At 45.2% G+C, this 23,255-nt stretch overlaps 1 protein-coding gene across 3 annotated transcripts in view; it reads right to left on the bottom strand.

Annotated features, from left to right (window-relative positions):
• Positions 1 to 1,388: 1,388 nt before the first annotated feature.
• Positions 1,389 to 23,255, bottom strand: part of LOC138665364 (zinc finger protein 3-like) — a 39,788-nt gene continuing 17,921 nt past the window's right edge. For 2 of the 3 annotated variants that reach the window (XM_069752783.1, XM_069752782.1), the window contains 4 exons: positions 22,692 to 22,817; positions 17,773 to 17,949; positions 17,588 to 17,669; positions 1,389 to 5,714 (listed from right to left, as the gene is read on the bottom strand). In XM_069752783.1, coding sequence (XP_069608884.1) covers positions 4,321 to 5,714; positions 17,588 to 17,669; positions 17,773 to 17,949; positions 22,692 to 22,772 — 1,734 coding nt within the window. In that variant the 5' untranslated portion in view covers positions 22,773 to 22,817 and the 3' untranslated portion in view covers positions 1,389 to 4,320. Of the gene's footprint in view, positions 5,715 to 17,587; positions 17,690 to 17,772; positions 17,950 to 22,691; positions 22,818 to 23,255 lie in introns of all 3 variants that reach the window. The other variant, XM_069752784.1, reaches the window with a different exon arrangement.

The raw sequence follows: 23,255 nt of genomic DNA, 5'->3' as shown, positions 1-23,255 counted from the left end.
GATGGAAGCGCTACTATGTCGCCTTCTGTTGAAGGCATGACCGCCAATCAGAACGCAGTAGCGACCACCAATCGGAGCGGAGGGGTGGGGAAAAGGCAACGCAAATGAACGCCTTATGTGTCGGTGTCTGAGTCGTCAACGAGGTCGTTGGTAAGGTGTCAAACACAGCGATGTCTGCTACCCAGCGGGACCTCAACGATCAAAAAAAGGTCCAGGCCATTCCGACACGACCAGCGATCTCACAGCAGGGGCCTGGTCGCTGCTACGTGTCAAACATAGCGAGATCGCTACTGAGGTCGCTGTTGCGTCACAAAACTTGTGACTCAGCAGCGATCTCGTTTAGTGTGAAGTACCCCTTAGAGTAGCTGTTTGAGCTGCAGGTTTAGCAAATGTCCAAACTCCTATGTGAGCTTGCCTGGTCTCCTCCCACATGCTCACACACTGTTCACAAGTTCAACAACTCAGTGTGAGAGGGGAGCAAAGAAGCTCACACAGGGGTATTTGCTAGTCTGGAACAGCTACTCTAAGTGCTTGAAAGTTCTTTCAGCATGGATTTTGGGAGAAAAAGCAGCAAGTTAAGAATTTTTGTAATGTACTCCATTACCTTAACTGTACAAAGACTGATCAAAAATTGAATTTAAAAAATGTTTAGTTTAGCTAACTGCTTAATATATACTTATAAGGCAGTTAAAGATTATGTCGGGTTGGGGCAGGGCTTCCGATGCTAGTACAGTCTTTCTTTCACATTAGCATGAAACTGGCCTAAAAGTTGAAGGTGGTAAAAACGAAACCAAAACTTAAAACGGCAGACTAAATTTGCAAATTTACTTTAACCCCTTCCCGACCTTTTACGCCACGTAGGCGTCATGAAAGTCGGTGCCAATCCGACCCATGACGCCTATGTGGCGTCATGGAAAGATCGCATCCCTGCAGATCGGGTGAAAGGGTTAACTCCCATTTCACCCGATCTGCAGGGACAGGGGGAGTGGTAGTTTAGCCCAGGGGGCTACACCCCCCCCCCCCCCCCCGTGGCTACAATCGCTCTGATTGGCTGTTGAAAGTGAAACTGCCAATCAGAGCGATTTGTAATATTTCACGTATTAAAACTGGTGAAATATTACAATCCAGCCATGGCCGATGCTGCAATATCATCGGCCATGGCTGGAAACACTAACGTGCCCCCACCCCACCGATCGCCCCCCCAAACCACCGATCTGTCCAGTACACTGCTCCGGCTCCCCTCCGTCCTGTGCTCCGCTCCCCCCGTGCTCCAATCACCCCCCCCCCCCCCCCGTGCTCTGATCCGATCCAAACCCCCCGTGCTCCGATCCACCCCCCCCCGCGCTCCGATCCACACCCCCCCCCCCATCACACTTACCGTTCCTCCCGGGGTGCGTCCGTCTTCTCCCTGGGCGCCGCCATCTTCCAAAATGGCAGGCGCATGCGCAGTGCGCCCGCCGAATCTGCCGCCTGGCAGATTCGTTCCAAAGTGCATTTTGATCACTGAGATATAACCTATCACAGTGATCAAAATAAAAAAAACAGTAAATGACCCCCCACCCCTCCCCCTTTGTCACCCCCATAGGTAGGGACAATAAAAAAAAATAAAGAATTTTTTTTTTCCACTAAGGTTAGAATAGGGTTAGGGTTAGGATTTGGGTTAGGGTTTCGGTATGTGCACACGTATTCTGGTCCTCTGCGGATTTTTCCGCTACGGATTTCATAAATCCGCAGTGCTAAACCGCTGCGGATTTACCGCGGTTTTTCTGCACATTTCACTGCAGTTTTACAACTGCGATTTTCTATTGGAGCAGTTGTAAAACCGCTGCGGAATCCGCAGAAAGAAGTGACATGCTGCTGAATGTAAACCGCTGCGTTTCCGTGCAGTTTTTCTGCAGCATGTGTACAGCGATTTTTGTTTCCCATAGGTTTACATTGAACTGTAAACTCATGGGAAACTGCAGCATTTTCCGCAGCGTGTGCACATACCTTTAGAATTAGTCTATGTGCACACGGTGCGGATTTGGCTGCGGATCCGCAGCGGATTGGCCGCTGCGGATTCGCAGCAGTGTTCCATCAGGTTTACAGTACCATGTAAACCTATGGAAAACCAAATCCGCTGTGCCCATGGTGCGGAAAATACCGCGCGGAAACGCTGCGTTGTATTTTCCGCAGCATGTCAATTCTTTGTGCGGATTCCGCAGCGTTTTACACCTGTTCCTCAATAGGAATTCACAGGTGAAATCCGCACAAAAAACACTGGAAATCCGCGGTAAGTCCGCAGGTAAAACGCAGTGCCTTTTACCCGCGGATTTTTCAAAAATCGAATCCGCAACGTGGGCACATAGCCTTAGGGTTAGGGTTGGAATTAGGGTTGTGATTAGGGTTATGGCTACAGTTGGGATTAGGGTTAGGGGTCTGTTGGGGTTAGTGTTGGAGGTAGAATTGAGGGGTTTCCACTGTTTAGGCACATCAGGGGTCTCCAAACGCAACATGGCGCCACCATTGATTCCAGCCAATCTTGTATTCAAAAAGTCAAATGGTGCTCCCTCACTTCCGAGTCACGACGTGCGCCCAAACAGTGGTTTACCCCCACATATGGGGTACCAGCATACTCAGGACAAACTGCGCAACAATTACTGGGGTCCAATTTCTCCTGTTACCCTTGTGAAAATAAAAAAATGCTTGCTAAAACATCATTTTTGAGGAAAGAAAAATGATTTTTTATTTTCATGGCTCTGCGTTGTAAACGTCTGTGAAGCACTTGGGGGTTCAAAGTGCTCACCACATATCTAGATAAGTTCCTTAGGGGGTCTAGTCTCCAAAATGGGGTCACTTGTGGGGGGTTTCTACTGTTTAGGCACACCAGGGGCTCTGCAAACGCAACATGACGCCCGCAGAGCATTCCATCAAAGTCAGCATTTCAAAAGTCACTACTTCCTTTCTGAGCCCCGACCTGTGCCCAAACAGTGGTTTACCCCCACACATGGGGTATCAGCATACTCAGGAGAAACTGGACAACAACATTTGGGGTCCAATTTCTGCTATTACCCTTGGCAAAATAGGAAATTCCAGGCTAAAAAATCATTTTTGAGGAAAGAAAAATTATTTTTTATTTTCATGGCTCTGCGTCAAACTTCTGTGAAGCACCTGGGGGTTTAAAGTGCTCAATATGCATCTAGATAAGTTTCTTGGGGGGTCTAGTTTCCAAAATGGGGTCACTTGTGGGGGAGCTCCAATGTTTAGGCACACAGGGGCTCTCCAAACGCGACATGGTGTCCGCTAACAATTGGAGCTAATATTCCATTCAAAAAGTCAAATCGCGCACCTTCCGAGCCCTGCCGTGTGCCCAAACAGTGGTTTACCCCGACATATGAGGTATCGGCGTACTCGGGAGAAATTGCCCAACAAATTTTAGGATCCATTTTATCCTATTGCCCATGTGAAAATGAAAAAAAAAAAAATCAGCGTACTCAGGACAAATTGGACAACAACTTTCGTGGTTCAGTTTCTCCTTTTACCATTGGGAAAATAAAAAAATTGTTGCTAAAAGATCATTTTTGTGACTAAAAAGTTAAATGTTCATTTTTTCCTTCCATGTTGCTTCTGCTGCTGTGAAGCACCTGAAGGGTTAATAAACTTCTTGAATGTGGTTTTGAGCACCTTGAGGGGTGCATTTTTTAGAATGGTGTCACTTTTGGGTATTTTCAGCCATATAGACCCCTCAAACTGACTTCAAATGTGAGGTGGTCCGTAAAAAAAATGGTTTTGTAAATTTCGTTGTAAAAATGAGAAATCGCTGGTCAAATTTTAACCCTTATAACTTCCTATCAAAAAAAAATTTTGTTCCAAAATTGTGCTGATGTAAAGTATACATGTGGGAAATGTTATTTATTAACTATTTTGTGTCACATAACTCTCTGGTTTAACAGAATAAAAATTCAAAATTGCGAAATTTTCAAAATTTTCGCCAAATTTCCGTTTTTATCACAAATAAATGCAGAATTTATTGACCTAAATTTACCACTAACATGAAGCCCAATATGTCACGAAAAAACAATCTCAGAACCGCTAGGATCCGTTGAAGCGTTCTTGAGTTATTACCTCATAAAGGGACACTGGTCAGGATTGCAAAAAACGGCCAGGTCATTAAGGTCAAAATAGGCTGGGTCATGAAGGGGTTAATGTACTTACAGAAGAGGAGTGACTAAGACCAACGTCAACTCCCATATTTCTATACAGGTTAATACTGGCTAAACTATACGTAAACAATGTGTAAACCCTATAGACTTTTTTGCACGTGACCAAGTCTACCTTTCTTTAATGTATGGTTGATTGGGTAATGGAATAGGGTCGCTTTCCAGCATGAATCATTTGATGTTTTATAAGTTGCGAGTTTCGGGTAAAACTCTTCCCACAATCACAACATAAAAATGGCTTCTCTCCTGTGTGTGTCCTCTGATGTCTAACCAGTACAGAGCTATTGGTGAAAAATTTGCCACATTCCGTACAGGAATATGGTTTCTCCCCAGTGTGAATTCTCTGGTGAGAAATAAGGTTGGGGCTACTTCTAAAACATTTGCCACACACAGAGCAAGTATACGGTTTTTCCCCTGTGTGAACACGTTGGTGCAGTGTAAGGTTTGTGCTGCTTGTGAAACATTTTCCACAATCGGCACAAACAAATGGTTTTTCTCCCGTATGAGTCCTACGATGCTTGATGAGCGATGCCTTCTGGCTAAAGGACTTCCCACAGTCAGAACACCCGAAAGGCTTCTCCCCTGTGTGAATTCGCTGGTGAGTGATGAGATGGGCACTAACAGAGAAACTTTTTCCACACACTAAACAAGAGAATGGTTTCTCCCCTGTGTGAATCCTTTGGTGCCTTATATACATAGAATTCTTGGCAAAGGTTTTTCCACAGTCAGAACATATTATCGGCTGTTCCTCTGTATGAGCTCTTTGATGTTTCAGCAAATCAGCATTTCTTGAAAAACATTTTTGACAGTCCGAACATTTGTATCTTTTCTCTTGGGTGTTTTTTGATTGTCCAGATATGGCGCATGACTTGTTATAGCATCTTCTATTGTTTTCGTTGGCTGTAGCTATGGCATTCCCATCTGCTCTTGCTGAATCGCTATCTTCTCCACTACATTCATCAGTATAAGGTACCAAATAATCTATCTGTGTATAGGTCTCATTGTCTTTGGAGTTAACTTCATGACACACAACAGATTCCTGCTTAATATGAGCAGATAGATATTGGTGTGTGTGAGCTATACTAGACATTTTTGTACATGTGGCATTTTCTTCCTGAAATAAAACGGACTCCATCTTAATACGAGAGTCGTTATACTGTACGGTGTGACCGGCAGCTGTATACATTTTAGAGCCTTTGAGATTCCCATCTTTACGTAAATTGGATTCTTTTTTAACACTGTTGGGTAAATTCTGTGCCTGTCTGGTGGGAGGAACCAATTCTTCTTTAATATGAAATGCCCCATGGTTTTGCATGAGCTTTGAAGGTGCACAGGAATCAATGTCCAAGAGAGTCTCGCTTTCAGAAGATGTTGTACCAACCTCGTTGTGGCCATTTGTATCTTGTGTCAATGGACACATTAGTGCATTATTCTCTATATCAATACCTTTACAATTCCCAGATTCTTTCTTAACCTCATCAGGAACATGGTTGGTTTGAAAATCTTCTGGGGATCCTGTGAAAACACAAAACTAAAATAAATATTGTACATAATATCAATCTTTCTTATAATGTATATGTCAGGGAAGTTCCTGATCCAGACATTTAAGTGGAAAAACTGTGGCCTAGAAACTGATGGACGATGGAGCGTGGCTTGAATGGCATGGAGTAAGGATGCCTGGTGCTGAGCTCCTGCACATCCATTCTTCATTATCCTGTGGATTCAGCTTGAGGATCAACTATAAAGATCTGACCGGTCTCCCTCTACCCTGTCCTTCTGCACACAGTGAACACATGAAATAAGCAGAAGATCATGACAAGGGCAAAGGCTGTAAAGGAACAGACCCGTGAAGGAGGCCTTTCCAATATGGCAACACCCCACACCAGTGAAGGAAAATTAAAATTTTACTGCAGCAGTAAAATTAAAGTGGTTTGCCCACTCTGCATCTAACGAGCTATCCAGACTTGATAATGACAATAAAACTGTCAACTCCCACTCCTTGAAGACCTGACAGCGGAGGATGATATCCAGGCCACAACCAGAAAAATCAGAATCATTGACAGGTGCTTGCAATCCAATTGTTACAAGACACTACACAAGTGGATTAAAGGGAACCTGTCACAAGGACTAACGCGATTAACCTGCAGACATGGGATTAATTTGCAGGTTAATAGCGTTATGATGCTGCCCGCATTCCGCACGTAGCCGAATGCAGTGGGGAGAAAATTATCTTTATTCTCCCTACCAGCATTCGGTATTCAGTCATGGAGGCGGGGGCGGCACCGGTTCAGTCACCGCTCTGAGTATACAGAGCGGCCGCTGTGAGTGTGCCCCCCGACCCTGACTGACATCTGGCCTCAATGTAGAGCTAGTGTATACTCAGAACGGTGGCTGAAGCAGCTGCTGATGACTAAATATTGCCGGGGAAGATAAAAGGTCATTTTCTCTCCGCAGCATTCGGCAGAGTGCAGGCGCCGGGCAGCAAGCATCGTAATGCTGCCAACCTGCAGATTGACTGCATAGCTGAAGGTTAACAGCGTTATTCCTGGTGACAGGTTTCCTTTAACTATTTCAACCCCAAATACTACAGCTGACAAGAACCTACGCAGATTTTCTGTCTGCAGTTACCGCTAATAACAAAATGCTTGATACCTTGGAAGTCTGAAAGACAAGAGTCCAATCAGACTAGAGATACAGTGGAGGATCGACTTTGTCCTATATATTAAAAATAGGTCTCACCGCAGTAATCTACCCTTGGTGGGAGTACTAGAAAAGGCAGAGAGCCAAGATTGGGTGGCTTTTTTTGAATCCTAACTTATTTCTAAGTTTGGCAAATAAACTTTTGACACTGTTCTTTTCCATTGAAAGGGCTCACAGGGTTCCCAGTTGTCCAGGGCCACCAGGTTCCCCACCTAGGCCAATCCTCATTAAACTGCTTCATTTTAGGGACAAATACATACGACGATAAGCTAAAGACAATCAGTCTCTAACGGTGGACAGTAATAAGGAATCCATTTGTCCTTACTTTTCAGAATAAATGCAAAAAAAAGTGGGCAAAATTTCTACATACCAAAAAAGAATACGAGCTAACAATCACATACTCAATGCAGTTCCCTGCAAAACTGCGTGTAGTCCCATTGGGAAAGACACAGTTCTTTGACTCCCAGTGGATGCACTAACGTGGTTGAATGCCAAAGGAAGATCTCGGTGAAACAAAAAAAGTTGACATTTTGAATAATGCCAGAACATATGCTACATGCTGAATCCCACAAAGAATGGATTATGATTGTTGCAAATGTAACATAACAGATACTTATAAACCCTGTAAGTGTTTGGGATATAATTAATTTGTGGGTAGCGAAAATGCTTATAGTTCTATTGTAGGTTTACATACTTGTTTTATAGGGTTTTTCAGTATGAAATTTACGTTCACCCTTATCTTCTCATAAGCAGGAGGATGTCCTTGTTTGTTACAGTTATAATAGGTGTGTATTAGAATAAGGAAAATAATGTGGCACTGTGGGTCAATAGTTATTTCAGCTATATTACACTACAGCTTGTTCTGTTTATATATTAGCATTGAACTGAATATGGAACAACATGTGGGCATAATAGCCTTTAATGTTAGCGGTATGGGAGATGCAACAAGAGGTGTGCAATAATTGGCTGTCAATTTCAACCAGCAGTAATAAGCATAGCCGATTCATACGGTTAGATAGAGTTTATTGGCTACATCGGACATGGATTGGAAAGTATTCCTTCTGTAGTCTCGACATGTCAGAGGCGTTCGTGCTATGGTTCACAAAAATATTAAATTTTTTTGTAAAAACAGGTTCTGAGAGACATTTTGTGGCATTATGTACAATGTATGCGATTGTGTATATCTTAGCAGCTTTATATATCCCACCACCCTATTCTGGAGATGTTATGAAGAAAATAATATCCTTTATATCAGAGCAGCCAAATGTTCCTACTCGAATTATTGGAGATTTGAATAACTATTTACACCCTTATTGGGTTAAGCATCATAAATGTTTCCAATATCAGTGACCCCCTACTTCATTATATGGGGTGGTATTTGAGGCAGGTCTCAGACTTATGGAGCATCAAACATTCGAGTGAGAAACCATTCTCTTGCTACTCATTTTCACACCACTCTGACCTGTATAGATAGGACAGTGGGATCTGCGCCCACGTTGCATCTTGTGATGGAAGTTAACTATCTCATAACATCACTGACCATTCATCTATGCACGTGAGACTCAATGATTCTCGGGAGAATCCTAGGATGGGAGGCCTATTGGAGTGCTAATCCATTCTGGGTCCACCTTATTGCTAACGCTATCAACACCGATATTGTACATTTTCTGGCTTTTAATGGCACTTTATTAAAACATATATGGGATGCTATGAAGGCATGCATTAGGGGATTATATATCAAAGTCACAGGAAAACTATGATGAGGAAAATAAGAACTGCAACAAAAAAAAAAAAAAAAAGAGGGCATGGGAGGTATACGTGTCATTTGACCATCTGAAATGAAAAAAAAAAATAGTTGGGATCAGGTTCAGCAATCAAATGATGATTTGATGTATCTGACAACTCAAACAAATTTTCTGTTTTTTGCAAAAAAATATTTTGTAGAGGAAGAGAGCGCTGGCCATTTGTTGGCAACCATAGTTAGGGAGCAAAATGCTCTAACGCATATAAGTAGGCCAATATCTGAATCTGGAGAGGTGCGGAATAATGACACCTTAATTATGCAGGAATTATATAGGTATTATAACCCCCTATATTCACAGAGATCTCATGGTCAGCGGTCGGGAACAGCTCAATACTTGTTGGAGGTTTCTCCTCCGATCTCACCTGGTGCAAGGGGTAGTTAGAAAAAGAGAACAACCATAGAGGAATTGGAGAAAGCTCTTTAAACAAGTCACACAAAAAAAAAAGCACCAGGCTGAGCCGGTCTCTCTGGCGAGTTTATGTTAAATGCAGAAAACATCGCTATAGGACATTTATCAGGCTCTATGAAACAGGCGATCATAGTGTTCTTAAAGCCATGGAAAACGCAGAATCATATAGACCAATTTCCATATTAAATATAGACACAAATCTGATGGCCAAGACCTTGGCTGTTAGAGCGGCAAAAGTAATAAATGAGGCGATTCGTGAGGACCAAACTGGTTTCATACCCAATAAATCTACAGCAATCAATCTGACGGTTGCTTTTAAATTTACAGAGAAGTTCTACAGAAATTGGGAGTAGAGCGGAGCTCTCACTAGACGCTGCCAAAGCTTTTGATAGCCTTGAGTTGGGCCACTTGAGGGAAGTTCCGGAGGTGAAGTTTGGATTTAACTTTATTTCTCATGTTAAATTATGCCAATCTTCATCTGCCAGATTGCAAATGAGAGGGCACCTCTCAGCCACTTAATCTGGGTAGGGGCACCCGGCAGGGTTGCCTCCTATCACCCCTCGTATTTGCTCTTGCAGTTGAGCTTTTGGCAGTGTGGGTCAATTGAGTGGCGAATTATTATATTATACCTAATCAGAGCACCACATGAAGACCCCCTCACAGGCTGCCCCAGAGCACGAGCATATCATAAACTGAAAAAGATTACACAACAACCACAAGAGGATTTCATCAACCAAGATATCATTTTAATCAGTAGAACGGCGCAAACCTGGCACTGTCTGAAGGTTACTCTGCACAATCCTGCTGACAGGTTCCCTTTAAACTTGGCATAAATAAAGCAGCAAAAACACAACGTGTGAACATAGCCTAAGCATTTTAACAGCTAGGTTCGGAATTTAACATACCAGTGTTTTTTATCAATACTTGCAGCTTCGCCATGATTGTACAATACAAATTAAAGAAATAAACTTGAAGATAGATAATTTGATGATAGATACAATTTCATCTGCTAAAGTTACAAGAGAATTAATATCCAGAACACATAAGCATTTACACTACCATCATATCTATCTAAATTCCCAATATATGGTAATTCCAAATAGGAAGCAGCTGTTGGGCCTGTATCATATGGAATGGGGGAAAATATCCTGCAATCCACTCCCAGGGTGTCACCGAGTCTCAGAGTCTCGTAATCATGGGCAGAACCCCTAGTTTACTCCACAAAAACAGGATTTTTGGTTGCTTACCGTAAAATCTGTTTCTCGGAGCCTTCATTGGGGGACACAGGAAACCATGGGTGTATGCTGCTGCCACTAGGAGGCTGACACTATGCAAATAAAAAAGTTAGCTCCTCCTCTGCAGTGTACACCCCACCAACAGGAAGTAGGATATTCAGTTAGTGAGAAAGCAGTAGGAGAAGCAACGTGTAAAAGAGAAAGAATAATAATAATATAATAATAATCTATATTTATACAGCGCCAACAAACTCTGCAGCGCTCTACAGATTAACAGTTTCAAACACTCAAAGAGTGTTCAAAGAACTCAAACGTTAAGAGTATAACACAATAAACAGAGCTGTTCAACTTGGGAGGGTGCTGTGTCCCCCAATGAAGGCTCCGAGAAACAGATTTTACGGTAAGCAACCAAAAATCCTGTTTTCTCTATCGCCTCATTGGGGGACACAGGAAACCATGGGACGTCCCAAAGCAGTCCCTGGGGCGGGAACAGCAGTCAACTCCAATCTAGGTCAGAGGAACTGACCACCGTCGCCTGCAAGGTCTTCCTACCTAAGCCGGCATACGCCTAAGCTAGGCATGGAAGATTCGCGAACATGTGGAGGACCGATCATCGGTCTGTAGATGTGCAAGGCAGAGGCCCTATATGTGCACCGCCGGGAGGCGCCCACTGCCCGGGTAGAGTGCGCCTTAAAAACTGGAAGGAGGAGCACTGCTCTGACCTGGTAAATCTAAACATTGCCGACTGGATTTTGCGGGCATACGTTGATTTGGAGGCCGGAGGGCCTCTCTACGCCGAGCCCTTATACTGAAAACGGGGCCTTAGCTGAGTAGATGCACCTCGCCCTGACCCGGTAGTGTGATGAGAGAACGCTACAAAAGGATGAGTCCGAGCAGGACGAAGGGAAGGGAATCAAGAATGATGAACCTCGGCAAGGTAAGGGCAGAGTACTGAACCTGTGATCCACAGAATGTACAAAACTGCTGCCACAGACTCTGGAAGTGGTTGAGAGCCTAAAAAGAAGGTATAAGACGAAAAAGGACTCGCCCCTCGCAAAAATGCAGGAGTGTCCGATGTCTTGAAGAAAAAGGAGGACCTGGATAAAGGCTTTCATAAAATAAAGGAAAGCACACGCGGTCCAAGGAGAACCATGTCCCTCCGATGACCCCCTTAATTATTGGTTCAAGTTGGAGACAAACTGACGGAAACCCTCAGAAGGCAAGCTGTGAGGGACTTCCTAGAGGATAAGTCCTGTCACACCTTAAGCAAAAGATCCTTCGGAAGGGCACCATATTGCTACAGGTCCAAGCAGCACCTGCATCCGCGGGGACGGATACCATGTACTTCCTGCAGGAGTAAATTAGTCCGCAAGGACAGCAATTTTCTCCGACCGGACTCCATGAAGGGTGCCCTGATGGAGCAGCTTAGCCCATGCATCTATAAACCTTGCTGTCTAGGTGGAGACAAAGGTAGGGTACAATGTAGCGGGGGACACTTCAATGGTCGACCTTGCCATGGACTATTAGTCCGTCGTTGGTATCCTTGAGGGATGTTCTCTGTTGGAGAGGAGGATTGTATCGGTGGAAAAGCTGGAAACTGAAAGGTCCAGAGACAGAGAAGAGGTCCAGTTCGCAGTAAGCTCAGGAGAGAGGGAATATAGGAAAACCGAGACGCTTCCTTCTTTGGAACTGTTGAACTAAGGATTCCAAGAGAAAACCCAGAAAAGACCATTAAATTGAAATGACAAGAAAAGACTTGAGAGTAGGGTACTGGGAACCTGCTAGAAAGCATGACAAGATGGGCATTGATGGGCACAATCGGACATGAGCAGTCAAGGGAGGAGAGTCCATGGAAAACCTGGAGTATGTCAATTCCATGGCAGGTTGGCCCTAGAAGGAGTACATAGGCCCAGAAAAAAAACAAAACAAAACTTGACTGCCAAAAGGAAGATCCTTACCTATGACGACATGAGTGACCCTATCCGTCCCGGACCCTCTGGAACGGGGAGAGGATTGAAGTGTGTGGATCTACTTACGTAAGTATAAGATACACACAAACGAGGATAACAGTGAAAAGGATACGAATCCTGCTGAAGAAAGGCACGTATTATCACAAAAACCCATCATTGGATCCAGGCGAATAGCAGACTTGTACACTGGACAATGCTTGCATGGAGTAAGATCCAATTCCTATCCGAGGTGGAAGAACCTGTTCCTGCCACAGTCGGAAATAAAATCCCGGAGCTGCTCGAGGTTGAATCCAGTGTCTGTAAGAAAAAAAGAGTTAAGTACAGACACAAATAGGAAGCTCTGTATTGAGGTAGTTAAAAGGCCCCTAGGATAGTGCCGTTAACAATCCTGGGTCAAGATATTATATGGGCTCTGACTCCATAAAAGACATCCAGAACGTATAATACTGTAAATCATATATGATAGGAGTAACGCACTAGTTAGTGCAGATAGATCTAGGACAGCACTGTAAACTGACCTACTGGATAGTTAGTGGTAGGCCCGAATAACCAAATGGAGTGGAAAGGCTCCTGGGGAGCAACCCGCAATTAAGGCCCAGTGCGTGGCTGAAGGAAAACTGCAACCAGTCGGTACCTGACACCGGCGAGTCCGACCTACCTGAAAGTGGACTGGCCACTTATGCTGCCACTGAGGTCCACCCTGTGGCACCGAGATCCGCCTTGAGGTACGTGGTAGATGTTCTGTTTAGCTGCTAATAGACCACAGACGTTATTGAACGTGAAGCACACGATAAAAGTTGCGCCTCTGACTCACCTGAATGCAGATTGTAACTGCGGCTGCACCCAACCAGAAGTGATAAATACCGGGCACCTCTCTCTGAGTGGTGACTAAAGGGGAGCCTAGGCAGATGCTGCAAAAGACCCTTAAGAGAGTGATAGAGGACGTTTCTGACATACCTGACTCTGGATCAAAAGAGCAGGACCAATGCAGCAATCTATCTCGGGCACGTCTAATCCACTGGGACGACGTCAGGTATTGACTAAATGTGTCTGGAAGATGACATCTAAAACCTGGATAGCACTGCTGCAATCGACGGGAGGAGTAGGAGAGTGCACCTGACTTACCTGAATACAGTACAGAACGCCAGAACCACTGCGGTGGTCAATCCAAGACACGACTGATCCGTTTCAAACAACGTACTGTACCTGGAAGGTGGTGCGTGTGAAACCTGGATGGCGGATAAAGTACTGCTGCGATCGGCTCACTATCCTGCGACTATGGCAGATAGCGTACGGCTGCGATCGGCTCTCGGTATTCTGCGACTATGGCAGATAGAGTACTGCTGCGATTCGCTCAGTATCCTGCGACTATGGCAGAGGAAGTACTGCTGCGATCGGCTCCTGGTATCCTGCGACTATGGCAGATAGAGTACAGGAGAACCCTGGAGAAGGGTATAGGCGAGAGTTGATTCTGTGTTGCGGTCTAGGTCATGATACCTGACGGCATTATGCAGAATAACAGCTTCCGTGTAGTAAGCCACAGCACGGAGTCTGTCTTGAAGTATGTCCTGCCATGATCATTCTCCTGAAGGTAGAATAGTTGGCTTGTCAACAGAGAGCCAAAACACTACACTCTGTTGTGCACCTGAGTTCAAACCTTTGCGCCTGCGATCTGTGGTCAGATTCTTTATCCACTGAGCCACAGCAGACGTTGCTGGGAAATACGGACTCTTAACCAGCTGGAAGTCAGGTCTGAACACTGAAGTCGTGCAGTGGGTAGGAGCAGCTCCTCTCTCTGCTTAGAGCAGTGTAATGGTTGCATCCGGAGGAGGCTGCAGGGAGATGGAGGGCGGGTGCCTGTGAGAAGGAGAAATGGAAGCGTTTGATATGCCAGGGCTCTAGCATCGCTGTAGAGAAATAGCTGAGCCTCCCACCGCTGAAAATCAAGGCACAGGTCCGCAATAGCAGAAGTCACAACAGCAGATGCAACTGAAACCTCTATGAAGAGAACGCCATATGGCAGGCTTTATAATGGTCCATCTCCCTGTGGAGGGTGAGGGGCGGACCGTGGCACAGATGACGACAGCGTGGGGCATACTGCCAAACCCCGCTGGTAACTGCACGGCTCTAGGGCACTTATTACACCGGAGACTGCACGGCTTTAGCACTACTATGCCAGTGACGGCTCTAGAGAGCTACTACGCCAATGATTGCGCGGCTCCAGAGGACTATAACACATTACGCCGGTGACTGCATGGGTCTAGAGTACTGCTATACCATTGACTGCTTTAGAGTACTATTACGTATTACACCAGTGACTGCATTACACTAGTGGCTGCACGGGTCTGCACGGTTATAGAATATAAATACACCAGTGACCAGCTTGCATGAAAGGAGGACGAGAGCACCCTCCTATAGGATTAGGCATGGTAAGCACACCTAAGGAATGCCAGAAGGTTAGGGGAACAGGAGAGATGCAGAGAGGAGGGCCAAACTGCTAAGCAGCGCTACTCACAGCAGGTGTAGTGTCCTGTAGTCTGCTCCAAGGCTGTAACTGTGACAGATATCAGGACACAGGTCCAGGGCACCAGCATGAAGATGGAGGCGGGGAACCCGGCCGGTGCAGAACACACTGGTTGGAAAGGACCAGCACGCAGATCAGAAGGGGGAGGGGGGGTCGCGAACAGCCACTGGGTCCGGAGGAGAACGCTCCCCAGCACAATAGCGGTGATCCCAGGCCGAATGGGACGGCTGGGAGTAATGGGCGGAGCTAGCCGCTCTGTACAGAAATGGGGACAGAGTAAACCGCCTGTAGGGGAGCACCAAGATGGCGCCGGTGGGCGGAGAATGCGGGGAGAAGGTTGTCGGGCGGGAGAAAAGCCCGCCCGAGCAAACCGGAAGTGGCAGAGTCGCGGCACCGGAAGTAGGCCCCGGCCGAAGCCGGGACCTAAATTAGGGGCCGGCGCCGCCGGAAAAGAGAACCGCGGCGCCGGAGCAGTGAGCCGCAGGGACTAAGCAGCGCGGCAGCCTGCCAAGGCCGCCGCGCAGACACAGGACGCACTGCAGCCGCCGAGTGGTGTGGGCGCAGGGGAAGTGGTGCGGCAGCCTGTCAGGCTGTCGCGCTGTATGTGAAGACCTCGTGGCTGCCGAGCAGTGCGGCTGCAGGGAGAGCACTGCGGCCGCCGAAGGAGGAGACAGATCCAGCATCCCTAGCCTTCTGCAGCTAGGAGGGAGCGTGGCCTGAAAGGCTGCAGCGCGAAGAGATTCTGCCCGTGTGGCTCGCACTGGGACCCCTCATAAAAATAAAGGTAAAAATCGTGCATTTCCAAAGGGACCTCTTCTCCCCCACACTGCGAGTGATCTGGGAATGGGAGGGGAAAATACTCACCTAAACATCCCACGCAGTTACTAACCTGAGGGGAATGAGACGTCCATGGAGCCGATGGTGGACGTCCTCGTCACCTCCAACCGACAGGCTCTGGTGGGCGCGTGGGTGGGGGACGGAGCCAGGACCGGACTTCTGAGCACGCTTGTGTGCCAGGATCATGGTCCTGCTGAAGGATCTATGAGGATACGGGGTGGCAGTACACGCCGTACTCATAGTCCCCTTGTGGGACTACAGGTGTGACTGTTCACCCTGCATCCCTTCCGGAAAACCTGAAAGAAAACGACGCACATTGAGGTAGATAAGGGTCTAATGAAAGACCCGTGTCCACCTCCTACTGACACTAAGCTAAACTGAATATCCTACTTCCAGTCGGTGGGGTGTACACTGCAGAGGAGGAGCTAACTTTTTTATTTGCATAGTGCCAGCCTCCTAGTGGCAGCAGCATACACCCATGGTTTCCTGTGTCCCCCAATGAGAGGCGATAAAGAAATGGGAATTAGGCCCAATTCACTGGATCCTAGGTGTGGGAAGGATGAAGCCCATTTAATGCATATGCTATGGGAATGCACAAAAATTGGGGTATTTTAGAAAGAGGAGGTCTCCGATGCAGTTCTTGGATGATAATCTAATACAATAATGCTATTTGGAATTCTAGAGTTTTGGTAAATTTAAGTTTGGTTAGCGTCATTTTAAATTTCCAACTTTGTAACATCTTGTCAAAGTTTGTTCTTTCTCCCCCTGGTTTAATCTTTCACTCTAAATTCATGGGTAAAATCTGTATTCAGAAATAGCAGTTGGTGCTTTAAATATTCTACGGAAGGAAGAGATACACAGATAGGCATTCTACTGCAAGTTATTCTGAAACAACAGTTAAAGTTTCCATATAGCTTTGGCCACGAACTGCCATCTTCTATCTCAGTAATGGGAAAATCTCTGTTCATTAAAGAGAGATGTCAATTGCAATTTGAGAATGAAAGATCCATTCCAGAGGAGAAAGAAGAAGATTTCTGATAAGATATCTTACAAAGTTTCCTATTTTCACGTGCGCTATTGACATGTGTAATTAAATGAAAATGATTGTTAAGGTACCTTCACACTAAACGATATCGCTAGCAATCTGTGACGTTGCAGCATCCTGGCTAGTGATATCGTTCAGTTTGACACGCAGCAGCGATCAGAATCCTGCTGTGATGTCGTTGGTCGGGGCTAGAAGGCCAGAACTTTATTTAGTCGCTGGCTCTCCCACTGACATCGCTGAATCGGCGTGTGTGACGCCGATTCAGCGATGTCTTCGCTGGTAACCAGGGTAAACATCAGGTTACTAAGCGCAGGGCCACGCTTAGTAACCTGATGTTTACCCTGGTTACCATCCTAAAAGTAAAAAAAACAAACGCTTCATACTTACCCTCCGCTGTCTGTCCTCCGGCGCTGTGCTTTCCTGCACTCACTGTGAGCACTGAGGCCGGAAAGCACAGCGGTGACGTCACCGCTCTGCTTTCCGGCCGCTGTGCTCACAGCCAGTACAGAGAAGCAGAGCGCCGGGGACAGACAGCGGAAGGTAAGTATGAAGTGTTTGTTTTTTTTACTTTTAGGATGGTAACCAGGGTAAACATCGGGTTACTAAGCGCAGCCCTGCACTTAGTAACCCAATGTTTACCCTGGTTACCCGGGGGCTTCGGATCGTTGGTCGCTGGAGATCTGTCTGTGTGACAGCTCTCCAGCGACCAAACAGCGACGCTGCAGCGATAGACATCGTTGTCGGTATCGCTGCAGCGTCGCTTAGTGTGAAGGTACCTTTACTCTACCACTTGTTTATTCCCACACCTCACTTTACCTTTCAACCACACAAATAACAAAAAATAAACAACAAATGCCTTCTTACCTAGAACTGTACCTGTACTTTGTTGGTGATGCTCCATTACGTAGTTACTGGTGACAGACAAATTGCCTAAATACTTCCAGACCTGCAGAAACAAACAACATCCTGACACACTGGTGAAACCTCACACACAGATACAGTCATCATCTGCATATCTCTATTGGTGTCCATGTTCCAGCAGGGCTCACCTCTCCAGTGAGAAGATGAATGATCCGGTTGGTAAGTTCTAGGATCTTCCGATCATTAGTCCCCTCTGTTATTAAAGTATGGGGTGATGGCACCATGATAGAGGTCTCGGTCCTTCTCAATTCTTGGGCAGCACTGGATATCATAAAATCTCCAGATTTCTTCACAACCATATAATCCTATAAAGAGTTTAAGAGTTTCATATATATATTCTATTATAAAAAATTGTAGTCTTGGTTGTATAGGATAAACTCATTACCAAAATAACAATGGTTTACTTGAGTATACTACTGTAGAGGTCACCCTATGCCCCCTACCCTTGTGTAGAGTCCAAGAAAAAGAATGGTTTCAGCATCCAAGAATTTATCATTTTCACATAAATGCAGCGACAAAAGCAATGTTCAACCCCTTCAGCATGCCAAAGACCCAGATATATACCAGGGGTCAAAATATTACTGCTGTTACTAGTAGGTTGATGACAAAGTAAAGCAAGTTGACCATTATAGGATGCTGAAGCCACTTTTAGCTTGGATTCTGGTTGGGATAAAGTATAATCCCACATTGGGCATTCATTCGTCCTCGAGTATTGGAGCTCGATGCTGCATCAACATTACTACTATTGTTGACTCAATTCTCATGTCCAGGGACGATTGGGGAGGTGACGACTCGTCAACCACAGGTCTTCACCAAAGCATGGAGTTCCAACATATCACTGTGTAGCTGCCAACACTTACTTGTAGGCTGCTTATAAGGCTTGTCTTGTTTAAAAAACATTTATGAAAAAACTGACTTTTGAAAAGTCCTCTGTGGAGGAATCTATTAGACCGAATTCAGATGACCGTGAGACATGGTCCATGTACAGATTGGCAGTGGGTTTCCTGACCTCAACACCTTCATATATACACAAGGCTATACAAAGGAGATGACACTCTGGCATCACGTCTTTCCTATGAATATCAGCCTTTGAGGATTAGGGGATTGTCTGTCCAGCAACAGAACTGTTTATGCAAATTGATGGATAACATTAATTCCCCAAAATATACTTATCAATAGTCACTTCATGGAGATATGCCTTGCCCCCCACCCTCTCTTTTTTAATGGTTCATCAGGGGACAGGTTAACCATCGTGTGATGCATTAATGAGTCTCCATAATAAGAAACATCATGGCTTGGAGCCATCCTTATGGTGATAGGGTTTCTTAGGGTTATTAAGGGTGAGTCTACAGTGAGAGAGGGCGCCATATCCTCAACCTCCATGGTAAGATAGGGTCAGATCTATGACATAACCAGGATTAATTTTTACCCCTACCCTATCTGGAGCACCAACCACCCCCTTTAATATAGATAGTCCCCCTATTTTATCTATTTATTATTAATAGTTTAGTAAGTAATAGGCAGGTCTTTTTTAGTTGGTTTACTTATAACTGGGTACCACGATTGACATTTGTTTTGTGGGTTTTTTCAGGGTAAGAATCCCCAGGGAATGGCAGAGCCTGCACAACATCATGGGTGGAGGAGTCACTTACAGGATGCAGTCAAGAAATTAGGGAGTGAGGCGGGAGAGCTGTGAGTGCACTGTCAACGCTGTGACACTGGCGCTGCATTTGCAAAAAAGTTTGCCATAAGGAAAAACAAGGATTTTACAACAAAAGTATGGATTTAAAAATCAACATTAGCGACTTTACAAAGATGACATTAGTTTGGGGTGTAAATATCTGCAGGGGCTCTATTGCAAACTTTGGATGTAGCAAGAAGTCAATATAGACCCTATAAGCCAATCTGGCATTTTGAACTCAAAAGGGGCAAGAACTTTGCAAATGAAGATCTTACAGAAAAACTTGTTAAAAGGGCCAATACTGACTTGCTACTTCCAATAGGCACTGAAGAGCTTGTTCTCTTCCTCTAGGCTACTGCATACTTTATTCATGGCCTTTAAGTCTCCGTACACCAGCTTGGTACTCTCCTTAAGGAGAAACTTTACCCCATGAGCCACGGTCCCGTCGCATTGCTTGTTGAATATGTTACATGGAAACCCTGGTTTCCCATCTACTCAGATGCTAACAGCACGGAATTTAATTACCGTATACAGGTCCTTCTCAAAAAATTAGCATATAGTGTTAAATTTCATTATTTACCATAATGTAATGATTACAATTAAACTTTCATATATTATAGATTCATTATCCACCAACTGAAATTTGTCAGGTCTTTTATTGTTTTAATACTGATGATTTTGGCATACAACTCCTGATAACCCAAAAAACCTGTCTCAATAAATTAGCATATTTCACCCATCCAATCAAATAAAAGTGTTTAATAACAAACAAAAAAACCAACAAATAATAATGTTCAGTTATGCACTCAATACTTGGTCGGGAATCCTTTGGCAGAAATGACTGCTTCAATGCGGCGTAGCATGGAGGCAATCAGCCTGTGACACTGCTGAGATGTTATGGAGGCCCAGGATGCTTCAATAGCGGCCTTAAGCTCATCCAGAGTGTTGGGTCTTGCGTCTCTCAACTTTCTCTTCACAATATCCCACAGATTCTCTATGGGGTTCAGGTCAGGAGAGTTGGCAGGCCAATTGAGCACAGTAATACCATGGTCAGTAAACCATTTACCAGTGGTTTTGGCACTGTGAGCAGGTGCCAGGTCGTGCTGAAAAATGAAATCTTCATCTCCATAAAGCATTTCAGCCGATGGAAGCATGAAGTGCTCCAAAATCTCCTGATAGCTAGCTGCATTGACCCTGCCCTTGATGAAACACAGTGGACCAACACCAGCAGCTGACATGGCACCCCACACCATCACTGACTGTGGGTACTTGACACTGGACTTCAGGTATTTTGGCATTTCCTTCTCCCCAGTCTTCCTCCAGACTCTGGCACCTTGATTTCCGAATGACATGCAAAATTTGCTTTCATCAGAAAAAAGTACTTGGGACCACTTAGCAACAGTCCAGTGCTGCTTCTCTGTAGCCCAGGTCAGGCGCCTCTGCCGCTGTTTATGGTTCAAAAGTGGCTTTACCTGGGGAATGCGGCACCTGTAGCCCATTTCCTGCACACGCCTGTGCACGGTGGCTCTGGATGTTTCCACACCAGACTCAGTCCACTGCTTCCTCAGGTTCCCCAAGGTCTGGAATCGGTTTTTCTCCACAATCTTCCTCAGGGTCCGGTCTCCTCTTCTCGTTGTACAGCGTTTTCTGCCACATTGTTTCCTTCCAACAGACTTACCATTGAGGTGCCTTGATACAGCACTCTGGGAACAGCCTATTTGTTGAGAAATTTCTTTCTGGGTCTTACCCTCTTGCTTGAGGGTGTCAATGATGGCCTTCTTGACATCTGTCAGGTCGCTAGTCTTACCCATGATGGGGTTTTGAGTAATGAACCAGGCAGGGAGTTTATAAAAGCCTCAGGTATCTTTTGCATGTGTTTAGAGTTAATTAGTTGATTCAGAAGATTAGGGTAATAGGTCGTTTAGAGAACCTTTTCTTGATATGCTAATTTATTGAGACAGGTTTTTTGGGTTATCAGGAGTTGTATGCCAAAATCATCAGTATTAAAACAATAAAAGACCTGACAAATTTCAGTTGGTGGATAATGAATCTATAATATATGAAAGTTTAATTGTAATCATTACATTATGGTAAATAATGAAATTTAACACTATATGCTAATTTTTTCTGAGAAGGACCTGTATACTCGAGTATAAGCCAAGATTTTCAGCCCAAATTTTTGGGCTGAAAGTGCCCCTCTCGGCTTATACTCGAGTCACGGTCGGCGGTGGGGTCGGTGGGTGAGGGCTGAGGCATACTCACCTAGTGCCGGCGCCCCCCTTGTCGTCCCACGGTTTTCGGTGCTGCAGCTCTTCCCCTGTTCAGCGTTCACGTGGGACCGCTCATTAGAGAAATGAATATGGACTCCACTCCCATAGGGGTGGAGCCGCGTATTCATTTCTCTAATGAGCGGTAACGGTGACCGCTGACAGAGGAAGAAGCTGCGGCACCCGGAGACCAGCTGTCCGGGAGAAGGAGCGGGACGCCGGGAGCAGGTAAGTATGTCATTTACCTATCCCCGTTCCACACGCCGGGCGCCGATCCATCTTCCCGGCGTCGCTCCGCTCTGAATGTGCTGGTCAGAGGGCGCAATGACGCATATAGTGTGCGCGGCGCCCTCTGCCTGAACAGTCAGTGTGGAGAGACGCCGGGACGGGACGGTGAGGAGCTGCAAGCAAGAGAGGTGAGTATGTGTTTTTTTTTTTTATTGCAGCAGCCACAGCATTATACCAGTAGCACAGCTTTCTATGGCACATCTATGGGGCAATAATGAACGGTACAGAGCACTATATGGCACAGCTTTCCATGGCACATCTATGGGGCAATAATGAACGGTGCAGAGCACTATATGGCACATCTATGGGGCAATAATGAACGGTGCAGAGCACTATATGGCAGTTTTCTATGGGGCAATAATGAACGGTGCAGAGCACTATATGGCACAGTTTTATATGGCACAGCTTTCTATGGGGCAATAATGAACGGTGCAGAGCACTATATGGCAGAGCTTTCTATGGCACATCTATGGGACCATAATAACCGGTGCAGAGCACTATATGGCAGAGCTTTCTATGGCACATCTATGGGGCAATAATGAACAATATGGAGCATTATATGTGGCACAGCTTTATATGGAGAATCTTATGGGGCAATAATGAACGGTATGGAGCATCTACTTTTATTTTTGAAATTCACCGGTAGCTGCTGCATTTCCTACCCTAGGCTTATACTCGAGTCAATAAGTTTTCCCAGTTTTTTGTGGCAAAATTAGGGGGGTCGGCTTATACTCGAGTATATACGGTAAGTATCTAAAAATAAAACTTTGTTCCAGTAGACTTGACTACAACACAGACATCAGGCGCTCACCTCTCCGGTCAGCAGGTGAACCACATCCAAGGTAATGGTTATTATATTCTCGCTCATGGGGCCCTGATCCACGTCCATCATTGGCTATGCAGGATTCTCTTATGAACCGCAGACAGAAATTATGTCCTAGCATTGGACCAAGAGCAGGAAAACAATACGTTACATGTCCGTACATAGCTGTAAGTCATACAGTGTGCTGTCAAATGATGAGCACTGCCACATTATACATCGTAACAAAGTACTATTCTATTCACTCAACTATAATACATTTTAATAATTGTCAGTTTTTATTTAAAAAAAAAAAAAATGGGGCAAAAGCAGATAATTCTTTGAAATATCAATGCTTGCTGCTTGTGTCCCTTGGGCTCATCGGTCTGGGATTAGGAGTGCCAATTCTGAGCCCGGTGATTGATTGCAGCAGTCAGTGATAGAGATGGCATGGCACTGCTCAAGCTCTGTACGAGAGATTGTCGGGGAGCAGTAGAAGCAGGGTGTTCAATACACAATGTTTATTATTAAAAAGCATTTGTCCAAATGTTTTAATTTTTACTAAAAGTATGGCAG

Source organism: Ranitomeya imitator, chromosome 2 (genome assembly GCF_032444005.1).
Source record: "Ranitomeya imitator isolate aRanImi1 chromosome 2, aRanImi1.pri, whole genome shotgun sequence".
Classification (NCBI taxonomy): domain Eukaryota; kingdom Metazoa; phylum Chordata; class Amphibia; order Anura; family Dendrobatidae; genus Ranitomeya; species Ranitomeya imitator.
Note: the sequence above shows the minus strand (reverse complement) of the source record. Positions and strands in the feature narration are given on the sequence as shown.